The 20312-nt window shown below is 43.1% G+C and overlaps 2 protein-coding genes across 12 annotated transcripts in view; one reads left to right on the top strand and one right to left on the bottom strand.

Moving 5' to 3' along the window:
* LOC143321605 (serine/threonine-protein kinase WNK1-like) overlaps positions 1-406 on the bottom strand; it is a 28226-nt gene extending 27820 nt beyond the window's left edge. For all 3 annotated transcript variants that reach the window (XM_076732042.1, XM_076732044.1, XM_076732043.1), the window contains exon 1: positions 183-406. The gene's annotated coding sequence lies outside the window, so the exon portion shown is untranslated. The remainder of the gene's footprint in view (positions 1-182) is intronic.
* A 1768-nt stretch (positions 407-2174) lies between these two features.
* On the top strand, positions 2175-18824 carry LOC143321754 (ELKS/Rab6-interacting/CAST family member 1-like). Of its 9 annotated transcripts, XR_013077245.1 has the most exons (22): positions 2194-2365; positions 3734-4519; positions 4658-4846; positions 7557-7848; positions 8385-8512; positions 8608-8682; positions 8781-8936; positions 9069-9236; positions 9367-9534; positions 9646-9783; positions 9885-10025; positions 10264-10404; positions 10541-10734; positions 11312-11323; positions 12736-12871; positions 12978-13109; positions 14092-14252; positions 14481-14628; positions 14900-14995; positions 15219-15296; positions 16027-16212; positions 17042-18823. XR_013077245.1 is itself a non-coding variant. In XM_076732380.1 (21 exons), the coding sequence occupies exons 2-21, from the start codon at positions 3974-3976 to the stop codon at positions 17177-17179; spliced, it is 3348 nt and encodes a 1115-aa protein (XP_076588495.1). In that variant the 5' UTR covers positions 2175-2365; positions 3734-3973; the 3' UTR covers positions 17180-18823. The 9 variants fall into 9 exon arrangements, 6 of the variants coding, with proteins under 6 accessions (XP_076588495.1, XP_076588498.1, XP_076588497.1 ...); XR_013077246.1 differs by lacking the exon at positions 11312-11323 and having other exon boundaries at positions 2175-2365; positions 8605-8682; positions 10541-10746; positions 12736-12865; positions 17042-18824; XR_013077244.1 differs by lacking the exon at positions 11312-11323 and having other exon boundaries at positions 2175-2365; positions 8605-8682; positions 10541-10746.
* The last annotated feature ends 1488 nt before the right edge of the window (positions 18825-20312 follow it).

The raw sequence follows: 20312 nt of genomic DNA, 5'->3' as shown, positions 1-20312 counted from the left end.
ACTAGCTGGTTCTCGACCACTATCCGTGTGCGACAGGTACACCATTTTGTTTATATGACGTTTGTTTCTATTTGATAACGTTGCGTTAGCTGCTTTTCGTTGGTGAGTCTGCTAACTGTTAGCAACGTAGCCCTTCACGACCGACCTAACACAGTGGTGCCGGGTGGCGGATAGCGACCTACCTCAATATCGTATCCACAACACTGACGGTCATCGACGTTGAAATTGCCCTCACAGCGTGAATCCGTCTTCGTATTTATATAAGGGAATATATGTACATTATCCTTACGGTTCAGGCAGATAAGTTACCCTTTCAGTGAATACCAAAGTTGCGATTTGTGAGCTCGCTGACAACCAAGCCGCGCAGTTGCTACATATTGACGAAGAAATGGGGTTTTCCGAGAGCGCCTGCGCCAGTGAAGAATGACCTCATAACCATAACACAGACATCTCAGTTTAAAGCGTCTTCATTTTATCAGTTTTCTATTTTCTGTCTCATGACAGCGGACCTATATGTACTTGTAATCAAAAGCCACGTGAATCCACTCAGATTTGACTGATTTTAAACTATTTTATAAACATACCCGAGATAAATATAAGGAATGGAATAAAATGGAAAGTCATTTTGGATAAAATAATGATTGACGCTTCAGTAATAAGACAAGATATCCCTTCATTATTTCCACAGTGGGGAAATTTCCAGTATTACAGCAGCAAAGTGGACAGCAAAAAATAGAGGGCATCAGTAAAAAGGACATTAAATATCAAACAAGCAATATAAACAATATAAACAAGAAATATTGAAAAATATGAACAATAGGTATTGCTATTTCACATAGCAGTAATAATATACCTGATTGAAAGATTGATATATTGCACCTTAAGTTGAAATTCACCTGAGCTAAATATTTTCACAGTATAAATGAACACAGTTGATGTGTATTATAATGCAGTCAGTTTGAAAGTCTTGTTGAATGTGTGGTCTACTGGGAGCTCTGCTGGTTGTAAAGTCTGACTGCTGCAGGAAGGAACGACCTGGACTAATGTTGATGTCTGTTACATTTTGTATCACTCACTCTTGTTTTCACAATTTTAATTTTACGGCACAATTTTGCTCAGATTTCAGGTGTAATTTCCAGTAGTGTCAACACAAGTTTAAGTCATTTGTCAAATATGTTACACTATCTTTTGAATATAAAGACCCCAAAATGATTTAAATACAAGATTACAATGAGAATTTTTCAATTCACAAATGCCTTTTAAAACGTAAAAAAAAAAATCCTTCCTTTACACATTTCGTAATTATTAATATACAATCAAACGTTGGAATTTCACTTCAAACACTCCAATCAAAACATTTTTAATGTGCCTATATACTTCATTATTTTATTGTATTTATTTCTTAGTTTTGATCGTATCTTCCATTTATAGCTATACGGTTTAACACGTCTGCTTTTTTTTAATTAAGTGTCCGACAAAACATGTTACTTTGATCACACCATTATTAGCAGGAGCCCTGGTAACAAATTATATGATATGGTGTCATTATTAAAACATAGACCAGGATGAATTATTTGTAAGACCACAGGTGAGCTGCTCTTGTTCAAATTTCTTTCAGACTATAAATGATTGGAAAAATAAAGTAAGGCATTTTATAATGAATGGATAAGATACTGCCTCGACGTTATATATACATATGACTCAATTTCATTTCATGAATTTTGTTAAATAAATAAAACAATCATGACCATTTTCTGTAGCGACCATTTCGGAGACACAATTTTCCTACGAGTACGCAGCGCCCCCTGCTGGCATTTGTGGACTAAACATGCCATATGTCCCCCCATTTCTATTATTTCTCCCAAAACAAAAAGCTCAATGCTGAACATAGAATATTCACAAAGTCTAAATATTACTTCATTATTAATATCAGACGTACGTGTTCTAGATTGTGATAAACCAGATTCTCATCGGTGCCTGCTCACTGAATTTAATCTTTAAACATTCCAGAGTGTGATCACAACTATTGCTCATCCCATCACATTTATACAAATCTATGCATTTCTTGTCCAAATGTTTTTAGGTCTGGTTCTGCTGCTATCTACATCCCCCCCACCTCATGCTCGTGACCGCGCGTTTAAAACTCAAGCGTGGCGAGGAAGGCTCGTGAACGCGCACAGGAGGCTTGACGTCACTGAGGCGCCCTGGCTCTCCTGAGCCGCTGGTACTGCTGGCAAAAAGATGGGAAAATCAGATAGACATCTACCGAGTAATTAACATAAAATGACGGTTTTTGCAGCCGATTTCCAGTTGACAGAGGATTCAATCTTGGCACCGGTTTGAGCTCCACCAGACAACGAGAAAGGTAGTTTGTTTGGAGAGGTTTTCACCACTGGCTATTGTGTTAGCGAGAAAAAAATATATAAGAGGTTCTGCTTGACCACATAAATTGGATGGACTAGCCTCCATATGTCACGGCGAGCTAGCTTTAAACGTATGTGCATTTGATATTTTAGCTCTTTTAAATATGTTAGGACAGCCGCAGTTCGGTGAATGAGGAAAACCGTAGCTTAAAGCGAAACGCCGTTCAGTAGTGCTAGAACTGGAGGAAAATGGATATGGTTTGATGTGGGTGTCTCCAAAGCAGACCCTGTGTACGGTGTCGTTGGGTTTGTGCAAACTGCTTTAATTCTGACTTAACGTGTCATATTTTGACACCACATGTAATGATCTTATCACGTCAGATATTCAGCTATGTGTCTGACACTCTGCTGTCTCTCTGTGTGTTAAATTTTACGAGCAGGGAGATTTTTTTTCCCCCGTACCATGTCCACCATGGACAATCCCCTTTTCCCTCCCTTGCTAGTTTTAACACATAGCGTCAGCACATTGGAAAAACGATTCTGAGATTAAAGATATAGCGGACAAAATTTACGAAGCAACTGTACACGCTTCTCAAGCAGCCGGCTACATTTAAGCGATTATATGAAGTGAAATGGAGAAATGTCAGCCTCTGCCGTTAGCCGGTACGTGAACGCAACGTTAGCTGCTAGCAAGGCCACGCAGACTGCCCGGTTCAACGGCTGTGGTGGAAATTCAGCTTAAAAAAATAAGTAGAAAAACAGAGCACAAACCAGATACTTTTTCCTCACATAAAGCCGGCCAAAGCCTAATTTGTAACGTTGGATGCCATCATTTTAACCCAAATTGTTCGACGAGGCTGACAGAAGGATTGTAACTCTAACGCTATAGCAGTCATGTCCACCTTTTGTAAAGGATAAGCCTGAGAACAGACCCTTCCTCATCTGTGTCCTCAACCAGAGACATAATAGGTCCATTAGCAAGGACTTTGTTCTGAGGGACCCCATCTGAGAAGAATTTTGTACTTGGACATGGCTTTATACAGTTACATAATCTGTACTGCATCAGTGAAACCTAAGCACAGAGTGGACATCCCCACTCTCTCTCACTGAAAGTTGAAAACTGGACCAAACATTAAATGTCCAGTTCTCCATGTTGCTGGAGATGGACAGAGAGCCCATTAATGATGTTCATTGGACCCTAAAATGCATTTAGTTAAGAACCACTAGCTTGTTTGATATGGGGAACCCATACGATGCAGATTCAGTTGGGTTTTGCTAAAACTCAGTTTTACATGATCAATTGATAACATATGTCTCATGAATGCTATTGCAGTGCTGCTTTACAGGGAACAACTGTGTTTTCTTTGCAGATTGGTGTCATAATTTCTAAGACTGGATTGATCCTGTTGGAAGAGGAAAGTCTATCAGCATTGTCTCAGCATCAGACCTCTATTTTATCATGAACATTGTGCCCACAGTCTCCAGTTGAAGCGGGATCACCACCACATATTCACACAGTTAGTGTAAGGCACAAGCACAAAATCAGGTACAGATACAGAAAGGTCATACTTCAGATTTGCTGTCAGCTCCATTGTTCTATTTAGTGGAAGATGTACGGTAGTGCCCGCTCTGTTGGCAGAGGAGATGCCAACCATAGTGGAGGAAGAGATGGAGGTGGTACTGGTAATCAGGGATCTGGCCGTTCCCCTCGCCTTCCCCGCTCTCCTCGGATGGGACACCGTCGCACCAACAGCACTGGAGGCAGTGGAGGGGGTCCAGGAGGAGCAGGAGGCAAGACGCTTTCCATGGAGAACATCCAGTCCCTCAATGCTGCATACGCCACCTCAGGACCAATGTACCTGAGTGACAATGAGGTTGCCATGGCAGGTGACCACCTTCCCAAAAGTGGTGGGACAGTGACGACCATGGGGAGACAGAGGGTGACATATGGGTCACGGGGCAACAACAGTGGAGTTGTGGCTGCCAGCACCCCCAACATCTCCACCTCAGTGCCTGCCAATGCTGTGCTGCCAGCCGGCATGATGGCAGGTGATGCTCTAGCTTTTGGGGACCACCACATGGCCTCCACTGTGCCCCATTCTCTGAGGCAGGCCAGAGACAACACCATACTGGACCTGCAGGCCCAATTGAAAGAGGTATTTTGCTCATTGTTTTTTCTCCCAGTTTGCAGATTTTCTCTCTGAACGATGTGGAATTTTTGAAGTTTGACTTGCCAGCTTTGGCAGACCACCTGTGCAATATTTATGTTCCTCTCCTTTATCCTCCTTTCTCAGGTTCTCCGTGAGAATGAGATGCTGCGGCGAGAAGTGGAAGTTAAAGAGAGCAAGCTCAGTTCCTCTATGAATTCTATCAAGACCTTCTGGAGCCCAGAATTAAAAAAGGAGCGAGCTCTCAGGAAAGATGAGGTCTCAAAGATCACTGTCTGGAAGGAACAATACCGTGTGATTCAAGATGAAGCACAGGTGAGTGTTCCCTTGTGTTTATTTGAATAGATGGAATAGATGTTGCCTCAAAATCCTTGTTTCTGATCCCATCATATGATTTTCCTCAATCACCCAGAGTGTCAGCTTTAGTACAGATATGTTTCTCTCTCTCTCTCTCTGCATAGGTTCGAAGCAGCTTTTGAACATCTAGTTAATCCTCTTATATGCAGCTATATGCTCATGCTTAATAGATGAAAGAGGCCGTAAGACTAATGGCGGGTTTAGCATTTCTGTATGTTTTTAAAAACGCTGGATGTGGCAAACAGGATAGAAATGTGGAGAAAGCAAAAATTTGTGTGTATGTATACTAGTCCAACCACAGCAGAAAAAAGAAACCAGATCAAGAATGGCATCTCAGGTAGCAGTATAGAAGGAGCTGTTCTTAATAGCACTTTTGATTCAGCGTCTTGGTTATGTGTCTGTCAGAAACATTGAACTTATTGTTCTCTGGTTGGTTTATTCAAAACATATGGACATAGGCGATGTGATGCATTGAGGTCAAATGATCCAGATACTGAGAGCAGACTTGGTTTAGATGGAAGAAAATAAACCTATTGAATATGAGAGTCAGTGTCCACATGTACTGTATATCTGTAATTTGGTGTAGGCTGCTTTGATTCCTTTTTTATTTTACATTAACAAGATTTTATTAAATTCCTCCGTCATTCCAACTTTTTTTAAACATGGTGTGAAACTTCTACTTTAGAGTCCTTACACCGCCACCTCCGTTGTCTCTCAAGTTAAGTAGACAACAGTCCGCTGGACTTAGGATTGTGGAGTTGAATATGTGTTGCCATTCATCCAGATGGCATCATTTCTGATTTTAGTTGCAGCATTTTCATATCCCTTCCATTCCCTGTTATTACTGCTAAATCAATTCTCACTTGTTTTTCCCCTCCATGCCTCTGGAGCTTAAGTATAGTGATGCTGGGTTTGCAAAATTCGAGGTCTGTTTCTTGTTCCATCTGTGTCCACCTCTATGCATGTATACATACTGTTTGCACACATGTTTGACAAACATATATTTAATAACATTAAGTAAATATAGGTGCAAGGTCTATTTTAAAAACCTACAATATGTTGTGGGAATTGTGCAAATTAAGCTAATTAATGAAGAGCAATAGTCTTTGTTTCACTGTGATTCTTAATGGATGGGCAGATCTGTATAATTTGCTGTTTTCACTCCTGCTGAGTCACAAAATCACACTGTGGACTAATTCCCAGTAATGCCTGACTAGTGCAGGGCTAATCAGTGGGTGTTGTAATTTAAAGATGTCTGCTTTCATATGTCAGCCTCCACCTCCCACGCTGGCACACATACAACAGAAAGCACGGACACATACACACTCACTCACAGTCAAAGGCATTTGGCTAATTATGGCTTCAGTTAAATTGCATGTCCTCATTGAATGTAGGTCCAACTGACAGTAAATACATCTGCAATTGTATGTTTATGTGTATCATTTTGATGAGCTTCCATGCTGATATACGTGCTGGCCAGAGATTTTCCAAAATCCTTACTTACTGTACAGGCTATTTATGTCCATCATTCTGTGATAAATTACTGCTATCATAAGAAGTGACGCATGGATAAAATATCACATTTTTGAAATGCTAGTGATGTTTCATCAAGTGATATACAGTAGTACTAAAGTTAGTAGAGCAGATATGAGCATCTTTAACAATTTGACTTGTTTACAGTTTGTCCAGTGCTGTGGATGATGTGTAGCAGAGGCTTGGCTCTCTGTGCACTGTGACGTCCTGAGTTGTGACTTATTAGTGTTTGGATCACATCTCCTATTTGTGCTCTCTCAAACACCTGACTGTTATCTCTCCTCGAGGGCTGAGGAAGGGAGAAGGGGTGTGTGTGTGTGTGTGTGTGTGTGTGTGTGTGTGTGTGTGTGTGTGTGTGTGTTTCTGTGCCTGTCCGTGCGCGCATCTGCCTGTGTGTATGTTGGGGGGTGGACCGTGCAGTCACAGCAGTGAGTCAGCCTTAGTCACGGGGTGGAGAGGGTGATGGAAAGGGAGGGTTAGTGAGAAGAGAGGTGAGAGGATCGGAGGGAAGAGATAGGGTGCGAGCAGGCAAGGTGGATGAATAGTGTGTGTGTGAGGAGGAGAATAGTGTGTGCTGGAGGAGGGCGAAGGAGAGAATGACAAAGGAAGGAAAGGGGAGGGGGCTGGAGGAGGAGGAGAACAGAGAGAAATGAAGGCAGACACTGACTTCTCCCTTTGTTCTGTCGTCTGAAAAACGCTCAGCTGGTTCAGACCAGAGTGTAACACAGCCTTGTTTTACTGTCTAACAGCAACTCTGCCAAGTGTCCCTGGCGTCAGATGCCACTAACAATGCAATACTATACTAGGCTGATTGTGTTTCAGCACTTGTATTTCTCTGCGCATGAAATGTAACTCTGTCCACAAAGCCCGGCTGTTGGTGGTGCATCTGTCAGGGCATCACTACATTTTCAATCATGATTAGGGGCTGATTTTGAACTGGCTGTAACACAATATTCTGCCAGTATCCATTCCCATAAAATGGGGTGGGAGCCTCCCCCTGTATTATTAAAATCATGAATAAATTTCCTTCACCTCATATAACCCTGAATACATCATTTCACAGTGAAGTCCAGCAAACAGACATAAGAACAGATGAATGTTAACAAATGAACATGTGGCATTTACTTGAGTCTAGCACCTCCAGATGACCGTTCAGGCTCTTCAGGATGAGCTGAGGATCCAGAGGGACCTGAACCAGCTGCTCCAGCAAGACCCTGCCAGCCAAGGCCGGGACCTGGCCCTAACGTCTGAACCTACGGAGGAGAACTACCGGCGGCTACAGGCCGAGCATGAGAGGCAGGCCAAAGAGCTCTTCCTCCTTAGAAAGACCCTGGAGGAGATGGAGCTGAGGATTGACACACAGAAGCAAACCCTGGGAGCCAGAGATGAGTCCATCAAGAAACTTCTGGAGATGCTGCAGAGCAAAGGTTTGAGCCTTGGGGAGAGTAGTGTTTACAGCTAATTGATCCTTAAAAATTAAAAGAGACTTGACTTGTGTAGTAGGAAACCCTGTGGCTGAATGTTGAATCCAATGGAGGACTGTGCCACAGAGCGGTTCTTCTACTGGCCAGTAGTTTCGGATTCTTTTACAAAATAGTATTAAAGTCTATATAAAAACCAGCAAACTCTTTGAAATACAAAGTCAGTACATTTGTTCCACAAATGCTTCAGGTGTGAAAAGATTTTGGTCTCAGGCTACAACTTACAGCTATGATGGATCCTCAGCTCCACATAAGCAATACAAGCTTTAAACCCAAGTATGCTTCTGAAGCAAAGAACACCTGAGGGCTTCATGCATTGACCTTTGCATTGGTGTCTCAGAAAAAATTCTTAGCTCCCCTGCTAGCATCTGCGGCTTAACAGTGTGGTTTACAATGCTCAGGTTGACTGTTACAAAGACTTTAAACTACATAAATGTCTTTCTGCTGTCATGGTTACCAAGTTGTTATGCATTCTGTCTCAGGGCCATCTGCCAAGGCATCAGAGGAAGACCAGGAGCGGACCAGGAGACTGGCTGATGCAGAGATGCACAGGCATCACCTTGAGAGTTTACTGGACCAGAGAGACAGAGAGATTACTGCATTAAGAGAGGTATTATCCACTCCGACCATGAGAGATGTAACATTGCATTTCATTAGTCTATATTTTATACATACGTGCAATATGTTCTTCATCGGATCCAGCAGGAGCTGCACCGCCGATACGAGGGAACCCCTGAGTCAACCAAAACCAAGGCTCTACAGACTGTCATCGACATGAAGGTGAGGATTTGAGTAGAGATGTGTGTTTGAGTATGTTTGTAGTGTTTTTGGACACATGTGCCATGCTGCGTGCATGAACTCCTCTTTATCGACCGCAGGATGCAAAAATCAATTCAATGGAGCGGAGCCTGAGAGACATGGAGGAGGAGCTGCTAATGCTGAAATCCAACGGACTCCTGAGCTGCGAGGAGCGTCAGGAGGAGATGAAGCAGATGGAGGTCTACCGCAGCCACACCAAGTTCATGAAGAACAAGGTCTCAGATGGCATGAAATGGAGTTGAACTTGACTGGACTCCTGAATCACACTTTCAGGAGGACACAGGCGTCAGTTTGTTCAGTTTCATGTCCGTCCCTCCCTCACTCCCTCTTGGCTTCATATTTTTCAGATGGAGCAGGTGAAACAGGACCTCTCCAGGAAGGACACTGAGCTTCTTGGTTTGCAGACCAAGCTGGAGACGCTCACCAACCAGTTCTCAGACAGCAAGCAGCACATTGAAGTCCTCAAGGAGTCCCTCACCGCCAAGGAGCAGCGAGCTGCCATCTTACAGACAGAGGTACAGCAGATACATATCTATACACTCAGGAGGACAGGACAGAGGTCGTTTTTTTATTTATTTAAAATGTTTGAGCATGACACAGTTATGGTGACTGATTGTTGTAAGTTGTCTACCTTTTCCTGGCCAGGTGGACGCCTTGCGCCTGCGTTTGGAAGAGAAAGAGGCAACTCTTAACAAGAAGAGCAAGCAGATACAAGAAATGTCAGAAGAGAAGGGCACACTCAACGGGGAGATCCATGACCTCAAGGACATGCTGGAGGTTAAGGAGCGCAAAGTTAATGTGCTACAGAAGAAGGTGATTTGGGCAAAGATCTTGTTGTGTCTGAAATGACGACGAAGATGCATCCATCATGCTGCAGTGCGTGTTCTGTGTTTGATGTTTATTTTGACTGTGTTTGCTGTGCAGATCGAGAACTTGCAGGAACAGTTGAGGGATAAGGAGAAGCAGATGAGCAGCCTCAAGGAGAGAGTGAAGTCTCTGCAGGCTGATACTTCCAACACCGACACTGCTCTCACCACACTGGAGGAGTCTCTGGCAGAAAAGGTGAGTTTAAGTCTGCATGTTCATTTGTAGCGACGTATGTCTGTTGATTGGTTACATTTGTGAAGGCAGCACATGTGATCGTTGTCTGCACTTCCTCCTAGGAGCGCATCATTGAGCGTCTAAAGGAGCAGCGAGACAGAGATGATCGGGAGAAGACAGAGGAGCTTGACTGTAACAAGAAGGAGCTGAAGGAGTTGAAGGAGAGACTGAGTTTACTTCAGGGAGACCTGTCAGACAGAGAGGTGAGAAACGGATACATGAACACGAGCTCACACATAGACAGGCAAACTCTTGTTTACTTTGATTCTATTAATAAAATGAAACCTCGCTGGTTCCATTAGTCTCTTTTTCGATGAGTCACGAATGCCCGTATCAGATCTAATGTGTTGTCAGCCTCCTCACTCCTGTGCTCTGTTAGCTGGATAAGCTGGAACTGGTTTATCTTTACTTCAGTGCATGTGGTTGTGTGTGTATGTGCAGACGTCCCTGTTGGACCTGAAGGAGCATGCATCATCCCTGGCCTCCTCGGGGTTGAAGAAGGACTCCAAACTCAAGAGTCTGGAGATCGCCTTGGAGCAGAAGAAGGAGGAGTGCCTCAAAGTGGAGAACCAGCTTAAGCGAGTGAGATCTTCGAATAGTGGAATGAGGCCACTGCTGTGCTGGCTCAGCATCAACATGATGCTGAATGTTTATATGGTTATGACACAGTCTGCCACTTATGAATGTTCTCTGATCTAATGCCTACCTGTTTTGTCAGGCTCAAAATGCAGCCCTGGAGGCTCAGGCCAACACAGAGCTGGCCGAGCGCATTAAGAACCTTGAGCAGGAAGTGGCTCGCCACAAAGAGGACTCTGGGAAGGCCCAGGCTGAGGTGGACCGCCTGCTGGAGATCCTTCGGGAAATGGAGAATGAGAAGAATGACAAGGACAAAAAGATCAATGAGCTGGAGAGGTGGGTGGAAACGTACATGCAGGTGACTCTGCACCATGTTTTGAAGCCTCGGCCTTAGAGTAGTTTATGAATGTCAGTTTCTGATTGTTAGCCTTGGAATAAGAAGTGTCTTTAATGTTCAAATTGTACAGATTTTGTGCTACAGTGTGCTTTCTGCTGTCTGTTGGAGACAGATTGGACTTGTGAGCGCTAAATTTTCCTTCAGTGACATGTTCTGGAGAGCATTGCCCTCCAGCACATTAAATGGTGGACTTTGGTGTAATTTTGCCACCTGCCATGTGGCATCTTAGCGGTTCTGCTTTGAAAGCTGATATGGTGGATGTTAGCAGGCCTGTTAAAAAGCTTGTAGATAAGGCTTCAGGAGTTGGCAAAGGCAAGCAATCTTTCATGTAATATTTCTGCAATGTTTGTCTTGTATGTGTATATGGTGAACCATGTGACCTCCCAGAGCCAAAGACGCCACATAATCCCAGAGCTCTTTCTCTTTTTCTTCATATTGACTCCTCTTCCTGGTCTGAGTCTGTTTTTCTCTTTACTGCTTTCTTGTCTTTACATCGGAAATCTCTCACACCACCAGTTTGGCCTCAAGGTTAGTTTTTGCTCTTTTTCTCTCTTCCCCGACCCTGACATCCTTACTATCTGTGTCCTTTTCTCACATTTCTCTCCCTTGTTTCTCTCCACCTCTTACCTCTCCATAGTATGCCCCCAAGCAACTGCCTTGTCCTGACATACTGAAGTCATTGTGTTGTCTCTTACTTCAGTTGATGCTCACTTTTCCTCTTTCGCCTTCTTATTGTTCTGCCTTTTACCTGAGTCAAATCTGAGATTGACTCTTTGAAAGGCTCTCTAAAATCTTGCCAAAAGTAAGTCTGCTAAGACTTTGGTCGTAGCTGTCATGACAGTGTGTTTTTAAAAGGGGATCACATATGTTTATGTCCGTACTTGATATAAAAATGCCTTTTAATTTGCTGCCTGACACTGTAGTGTCTAGCGCGCAATGATCAGTTGGCTACAATTATAAGTGACATTGTACATTGATGGTCATTGATGTGGCTTTATGTGTGAAACGAGAGCGATGGAGTGAAGCTTGTTGTACTTAATTAATTATTTATTTGCCGCACATCATAGACTGTATAAAATATGGAAATAGTGTCCATGAAGTTACCCGTAGGTTTCAGAAGAGCCATTGTGAAGCTCAGTGACAGTGGCTCTGGCCGTTGCCATCTTGCCAGTGTCTTACTCCGCCTTACTCCTGACTAATCCAAAAATGGGCAAAGGCATGTAGTCTGGGTGGAGCTGTGGCGGGCCGAATGAAGCCTGGTTGCTGAAACCTAGCAGTTAGCTGTTCCTCAAAGTGGCTGTGCTCATAAGGCCCACTCAGCTCTCACTGCAGAGGCCAAAAACGTTTTTTTCACCAGGCTGTAAACATGTTCAGTCGTAGAGACTTCCCCAATGTACCATCTTTTTAATTGGAAAGATAACGTACATGTAGGGACGCATGATATGGGTTTTTTCCAGCTGAGACAGATAACCGATTATTACCTGCTTCTCATGTCCAATACTGAAAAGATGACCGAAGCTTTCACATTTGCGTATTTTAAAAAGAAGTTCACACCCTGTAGTTAATGCACATCTGAGGGTAAGAAAGGCTAAGATGTAGTGAAAAAGATGGACAACTTAATATTCCATAGCGCTGACCGAACCAAACCAAAGCTGTGATGTCATGAGTGGAGAACAGCATGCTGCACTTGTCTTGTCTTCTCCTTTGTGTTTATTGGCAGACAACAAGCAAACTTTAAAGTTACACACCACCAACTACTGTATCAGAGTCTGTAGATGCTGCAGTTTCATTATCGGAACAGTACATAATATTTATTTCCCATTATTGGCATATAGTTTATTGGCTAGATAGATATGATGCACTGCTAATTACAAGACTAGTGGTATCATAGTCTAATGTATACATAACTTCTCCCATGTATGCTGTGGTGTCCATTGTAGGCAGATGAAGGACCAGTCGAAGAAGGTGGCATCTCTGAAGCACAAGGAGCAGGTGGAGAAGAGTAGGAACGCTCGACTCATGGAGGAGGCCAGAAAGAGGGAGGACAACCTGTCTGAGAACTCCCAGCAGGTGAAGGTGCGGCATGTGTAAAGTTCACTTGAACATTACTTTGCTGGCACTGACGTCCTCTTTCAGTGTCTAACAAACCATAATTGGACCTCTTCTTTCTCCTGCTCTGAAGGACACTCTGCGCCAGAAGGCAGAGCGCATAGAGGAGCTGGAAGAGGCCCTGAGGGAGAGCGTTCAGATCACCGCTGAGCGAGAGATGGTACTGGCACAGGAGGAGGCGGCCAGGTCACTCCAGGAGAAACAGGTACACAAGCTTCCCTAAACACACACAGATATGACCAAGCAGTATTAATGAAGCCACAGGATCACACCTACAGCACATCTAAACATATCTGTGTATAGACGAAAGAAACACCTTCATATACTGAGATTCTTTCTCCCTCACCTTTTTGCTGCCGTTGTGGTGTGTCTCATTCTTTCTTCACCTCCCTCCTCTCCTCTGGCCTCCGTCTCTTTCTCAGTTCTTTCATCTTATGGTTTTCTCTTGTTTTCTCTCTGCTACACACCGCCTCTCAGAAGCACTCACTCAAACCAATGCATGAGTCCAACCTCGCCCACTTTAAGTGGTCTAAGGTATGAGCCCAGTACGTGTGACCTCCATCAGTGAGCAACAACACTTACAGGGGTGGACACAACAACAGCAGCGCCTCTACGATTCATGCAATCCCGTTCAACAACCGTGCAGTAGAGGCATCTGTGTAGTTTGATCATTTTTGATGTTGTTGGATTGCATTATATTGTAAGGCATTGCTGTTTCCAGCCCATGTAATTTTCTTGTTATTTTGTTTACCTGCTGTTGGCTTATGAAACATAGCAGTGCTGATTTAATTGTTTGGCTCATACGATACAAAGTAGCCAATAAAATTGATCATTTGGGGATGAATTATTCACTCTTTCATTCGGTCAATTGTAATTAAAGCATATATTGATACAAAACAATGGGGCTTTTGTGCCCCTTTAAATAAATAACAGGTAAATGAAATTTAGTGCTTTAGTTTTAATGGTATCTTTGTAATACTTGACTCCTAGTCCTTCCCAAAAGCCCCCATGAATTCTGCTGCCCCTGCCTCCTATTAGAGCAGTTTAGACTGGCAAGTTATGAAAACCCGTTTTTTTTTTTTTTCCACAAAACTCTGTGCTCCATCACTGATGGATTTAGGTGATCTGCTTTACTCTGTTCATGACTGAATTGTTGTGTGTGTGTGTGTGTGTGTGTGTGTTCCCAGATGGAGGAGCTGCTGGGGGCCATGGAGAAGGTGAAGCAGGAGCTGGAGTCCATGAGGGCCAAGCTGGCCTCCACCCAGCAGTCTCTGTGTGAGAAAGAAGCACACCTCTCAACCTTGCGAGCTGAGCGCAGGAAACACCTGGAGGAGGTGCTGGAGATGAAGTAAGACGCACAAACACATACACACACACACACACACACACACACACACACACACAGTAGGGCGGAGTAGACTGTGGAGAATTGATTGCTACCCTCTTCTTGTAAAATGTCATCCAATTCTGGCCTTCCCCAAGCTGGCAGGATGATTTTGCACAATGAATAATAAATGCTAATTGAGCTATTTACTTGTGTAGTTAAATGCCATGGTGTTTCATGCTCACCTTACAGGCAGGAGGCGCTGTTGGCTGCTATCAGTGAGAAGGATGCAAACATCGCCCTGCTGGAGTTGTCCTCCTCTAAAAAGAAGAAGACCCAGGATGAGGTGGCTCTGCTGAAGCGGGAGAAGGACAGACTGGTGCAACAGCTCAAACAGCAGGTGGGGAGTGCGCTGATCCTGGTGTTGTACATGCTGGCTCCCTGTCACACTGTCATGATATACTGGGACACAAATAGAAACACCTGTGCTCATCGTACTGCGAGTCAGTACGTAAGTGTTTGCTGGGAGAAAGGCCTGTTGCCTGACTGTTTTTAGTGCTGCAGGACTCGTTTCCAGGATGTAGCCACATCCCCAAACCTCATCTTATTTAAGCATAACTTTTTTAAAATGATATCACTCTTCTGCTCTTCTCTCTTTTTCCATCATACAGACTCAGAACAGGATGAAACTGATGGCAGACAACTATGAGGATGACCATCTGAAGACTGCCCCTGACCACACAAATCACAAACCCTCTCCAGATCAGGTAGCTTAACCCGACCGCCAGTTTGTCATGTTTCCATTTCACTCTGAACAGCTTCTCTAACATTGCTGCAGTTGATTGGTTAGCAAGGTAATGTCTGTTGTAAAGCAGGTTGAACTGATGCCTGCTGTCTGAGGGGAACTGTCTTTTTACCTTTTTATTGTCTGCATACACACTAACCATATGTTCCTTCCTAATGCTGCGACTGGCTTATTGTGGCTAACAGGATGACGAGGAGGGTATCTGGGCGTAGCCAACCTTTTGCCCTCCCCCTCTCTCTCTCTCAGCCATTTTGTTCAGAAGGGTGAGCTCGTATGAAAAGCCAAACCTTTCTTCATCGTGACTCTGTGGCATGGTTACTCATCTTCCTTTCGTTGTGCTTTTCTTTCTTTGCCCTATGTCGTTCCTCTCTTTTTACTGTTGATGGTCATTGTCGTCACAGCTTGATCTTTCTTGATCTTACCACTCATCCCATGGTTCATTTACTGCCTTTTAGTGGCTCACAGGAAAGTGATGAGTGGTGTGTGTGTGTTTGTGTGTGTTTGCATGCACAGGCTAAGAGGTCTTATCGCCTCAGCCTAAAGCATCTTAGCTTTGCATGCCACTGCTCTGACACCAATGCTTAGCTCCTCACATTTTGACCCACACAGACAGGTGCTGTATTGGAAAACATTTTTAACCTCAGTGTAATTAGTGGTTGAGTAAATTGCTTTGTAAGACACTTTGTTGGGCTGCACATGCATAAATAATAATCCATAGATACTCTAATAATGCACCTGAGAAGGTTGGCGCTAATGTGAGATGGTGATGGGTTCATAAGCATGGACGTGGATGTTGATGTCTTGTTTTTCTCTCATGAAAAGAACCTTTTTCATGCTTGGGTCTTTCATGATGTTCAACCATTGAAACAGGAGCCTTCATTAAACTTGTATTGAGTAAGCTTTTTTCCCCCTTTACCTTTATTTGTATGCATCCCTTAAAGCTCTTTCTCTCTTTTTTCCCTACATTCTCTTGTCCTTCCTCCCACCCTGCAGATGATTCCCCCTCTTCTAGCCCTGTCCCAGAACCGCAGTAAGCTCAAGCTCTACATCGCCCACCTGACAGACCTCTGCCATGACCGGGACCCCAGCATCCTCAGCCAGCTCACGCCGCCCTCTCACTACCACCACAGCGACCCCGAAGACTGGGAGGAGGAGCTCCAGAAGATGAGTGCCGAACAGGTAATGGAGGACCTCTCAGTCCCTCTCTCTCTGTTATTCATGTCTACATTTGTAATCGCATGAATAGTCAACTAGTTTAACTCTGTGATGAAAAATAAGCATTATGGTTTGCTCCATAATTGATTATGATGACTGAACTGAAATTGATAGGCCTGTTTTAGTCAAGGCAGTTTATTTGTACAGCACCTTTCAAACACTGACAGTGAAATATTAGAACAACATTTAAAACATGATGAAGAAAAATGAAATTAATTCAAGGGGAGCTGATTGAAAATAAACACAAAGAGAGAAAATATTAGACAGAAAATGTGACTGCAGTGCAGTAATGAGCTATAAGCCCCAAATCAAGGAAGTCTGGGAAATTGAGGAAATAGAAGTACAATTGGGAAAATGTGTCGATCAGTGGAAAGTTTTTGAAATTTTGATTTGAAAGCAGATAAGTTTGGGGCAAATTTAACCTAATCACAAACTTGATTTCAATGAGGTTTTACTCATTCTTACTTATTCCTGATATAATCAATTAGATTCAGTTGTCGTGTCTTTGTATTAAAAGTTAACATGGGAGTCATAGCAGCCTCCAGTTCTGTCTTTTAAATTGCATGATGATGCCGTCTGTAATTGTATCAGGCGTAGTGCCTTTAGGAGAGATTGAATATAAATGGAGAACTTTTATAAAATGTCCTCACCGTTGCTAAATTCACATGAAATCCCTGTGGTTTTACTGGTTGCTTTTGTCCAGTGAGTGATTCTCGAGGTTGGGTTTTGTGATTTCGCTCCATGCCGTTGGATTGAAAGTCTGTTAAAACCATCTCACCTGTTGTTCCTCCAGTTGGAGCGGGAGCTGGAGGTGTGTGAGAAGGAGAGTGGAGAGCTGCAGGAGTACGCCAACTCTGTTCTCCAGCAGATCGCAGACTACTGCCCCGATATCCTGGAGCAGGTTGTCAATGCCCTGGAGGAGTCATGCTGACAACTCTGACCTCAGACAGCTGCCGCCTGGTCTTCAAGTAACCTGTAGCTGAGCCCCCTACCTCCGCTCAACGAGGCTCCTGGAAGGATGAAAGCTGGGGCATTATCTCACCCCACTGAGCTTCTCTTCCCTGCTCCCCTCGTCCACCCCGGAACAAACTTTCAAGACTCCGAAGCGTTTTCCTGTCTCATGCGTCACTGTCATGTCAGGCCTGCGGAATCGAATTAGGGACGTTCACAAAGTCTGTGGAAGTGCTGTCATATATGGCACTTTGATTCGATATCAGATGACTCAAACTGAGGTCTGCACACGTAGTGACAGTTGTGGCAGATGGGAAGAGAAATTTGTGAACTCACCAGATTCACTTGTAGTACATTTAGAAAAAAAAACATCACTGCACGCCTGTAAGTCAGGGACAGGTGCGTTGGGAGAGAAAGGATATCAGATGATAGAAGCAAACTTCCGCACAAAGTCTTGGAGTATACTGCCAACCTTCCTCTCCCTAGACGTCTTCATTCACAGCAGGAAGTGCTAGATCAAGCACAGTTACCTCACTTACTTCTATCTCAGTCTTTTGCCGCTTAGATTCCTCTCACAAATCTTTCAACTTAAGAGAGGACGATGTTTTCGGTGCATGGGGCAGAAAAGCACTTTTTGTCTTGGAGAACTGGGGAGCTGCTACATCTAGAGGGGAGCAGAGAGGAGCAGAGTTCGGTGGGTAAATCATGGAGCCATGTAGATGCTTGTTTTCTATTTTAGTCCCCTAACTAGTAGGTTGGAACCCAGTCACTAGTTAGAAACACAGCTATTGGTGGCCTGTCATCCGGACACTTAGGAAACGCCACTTTTTAACCAAAAAAAAAAAAAATGCAGCATGTTCTCCAAACGTTTCCTCTCCAGCTTGGAGCTGTGGATGTGTCGTCGTAGCCAGGATTAAGTTGTAGGTACGTTTTACTGTGTTGTCCGTAGCTGGGTCATTGGCACCAGAGGGGGATCAAGGCCTGACCTTTGACACAGATCAGAGGTCAGCTTTTAGTTACACTATGTTCTCAAATAGGAGTGTGAGGGAGAGAGGAAACGAGAAAAAAAAAAAACAAACAAAGCTTTTATTCTTGGTGACGTATTGAGTTTTAGATGGTTTTGCACACAACGTCCACTTGATTATGAGGTATGCAATGTTTCTTTTGAGAACGTTCTCGTGGCCTTGGAGCATGCACAGAGATCAGTACTGGACCTAATGCAGGGATACTCATTTCTCTGTGATATTGGTGCTAAGGCATGATGTAAGAACTTTTGATCTGATCCACTGATCATTCAGTCTCATCCAAAGTTTCTATAGATGTTACTTAAAGCCCAGCTTGATCTTTAGTTTGTCGACTGAATCACTGAAGAATACGAGCGATGCCCCTTTCTTTCTTGTATTTTTTTCAGATCACTTACAAATGCAAGTGATGCCTCCTTTATTGTATTTTTTGAAATCTTCAGGGCTGAGGTTTTTAATTACTAAGTGCATCTACATTTACAGGAGATGAAAGTCACTTTTCAGCAGATTTTGACTTTTTAGATCAGTTTGTAAATAACGTGATATTTAACACGTACAGTGACTGAATAAAGGTAATTAAGTGGAAGGTGTTGTGCATTCTTTAAAACAAAAAAAATCAGAAAAAGTTCAAAGCAGTGCAGTTGTCTTTTGTGTCTAATTTTGTCTGCAGGACAAAATGTGTGTGTGTGACAGTACTGCCATAACTTGCGGAAAGTCATGTTCTATAGAGATATATATATATAAATATAATACATATATAAAAATAAAATAAAAATGTTTACTGTATGGATATGCATTGAATGTTTGCACAGAATCTTGAAGAGCGAGCTGCTCTGAACAAAATGACCGTCAAGTTAGTGTCCTCAGCAGAGAACTGAGGAAAGAAGTGTCAAAAAAAACCCAACTTTTGTGTCAAAATAATATGTGAATTACAAATGTTTTCAAACCGTGACTGTGTGATGGGAGAGTACTTTTCTTGCATTTATTTCTAATCGTCATCTTTTTATATATTTTCACCGTACGGTGATGTAAATGTATTATCCTGAGATTCCAGTGTTGTCTTCTTACCTGTTATGTCAATAGTTTCTGTTGGTTGATGTCAAAGACAGACTACTCCTGATGGATAGAAATAAGCCTCCAGCCGTCATGGCCCCCGTGCTGTTATAAAAGGAACATGTTACAAAACAGGGAAAAAATGCATCTGGAAGTTTTCTCACAAACTTCCTGTGCACAGTTGATTTTACAGGAAAGATTCGGATGGCTGAATTTTACTGAACACACTCCCCCTGGTTCAGGGAGGATGTTAGTTGGATGCTTGTTTTTGTACTTCCTGTCTGTCGAGCCTCTCTGAGTGGAGATGAATTTCTCCCCCTCCCTTTTAACCCCTCGCCTTTCACCTCTGGGTTCAGAGAAAGAAGAAAGCTCTTTTTCATTCCCCTCACTTTGGCCTGTGTGTCCCTGCCCTTGCCTTAATGTCTCGTCATCTCTTTTTCTCGACTCCTTATTGAGGAACACAGAGCTGATTAAGGGGCTTCTGTCAAGTTCATGGTGTTTGTTACCTTTCTTTTGCATTTGTAGAAGAAATGTACTGCCTTCTGTCTGTTCGTGTTAAGAATCAAACTGTAAAAAGAAAGCAAAACAGACATGTTTGTGAGTTATTTGGATTTTGTATGTATGTAAATAAATAAATTATAAGCCTTGTTTTTTTCTTTTTTTTTTTTCAACAAGACAGAGATTGATGTCTCTGTTCATTAAATTACTGATACTGTAAGCTCCATCCAAACGTGTGCACGCTTGATTTATTCTGTAACCAGTTTTTTAAACCAGTCTGAAGACAAGCTCTCCAACTGACTTCATATTTGCAGCTGTTATGAATCTGATTTAAAGGTAAAAGAAAACTTCAGTGGCATCTAGTAGTTTTTAGACTGTAGTGCTTTTATTATTGGAAAACCCATGTTTATCCCGTGCAAATACTTGCATTGTACATAGAGTAGTTGGCCACAGACCTGCCCGTTGGCTGTTTATTACAACTCCCTAGGAAATGTCTTATTGCACTTGCTCAGAGTCCGGTGTCAGCAGCTCCGGGGGAAG

This window comes from Chaetodon auriga, chromosome 6 (assembly GCF_051107435.1).
Source record: "Chaetodon auriga isolate fChaAug3 chromosome 6, fChaAug3.hap1, whole genome shotgun sequence".
Taxonomy (NCBI): Eukaryota; Metazoa; Chordata; class Actinopteri; order Chaetodontiformes; family Chaetodontidae; genus Chaetodon; species Chaetodon auriga.
The sequence above is the reverse complement of the archived record's forward strand: the minus strand, read 5'-3'. Positions and strand labels throughout refer to the sequence as shown.

Bases quoted from the DNA above. Each gene is read 5' to 3' on its own strand.
- LOC143321754 (XM_076732380.1), top strand. From the start codon at position 3,974: ATGTACGGTAGTGCCCGCTCTGTTGGCAGAGGAGATGCCAACCATAGT. The intron at 9,535-9,645 runs GTGATTTGGGCA...TTTGCTGTGCAG, and splicing joins TTAATGTGCTACAGAAGAAG to ATCGAGAACTTGCAGGAACA. The intron at 9,784-9,884 runs GTGAGTTTAAGT...ACTTCCTCCTAG, and splicing joins AGGAGTCTCTGGCAGAAAAG to GAGCGCATCATTGAGCGTCT.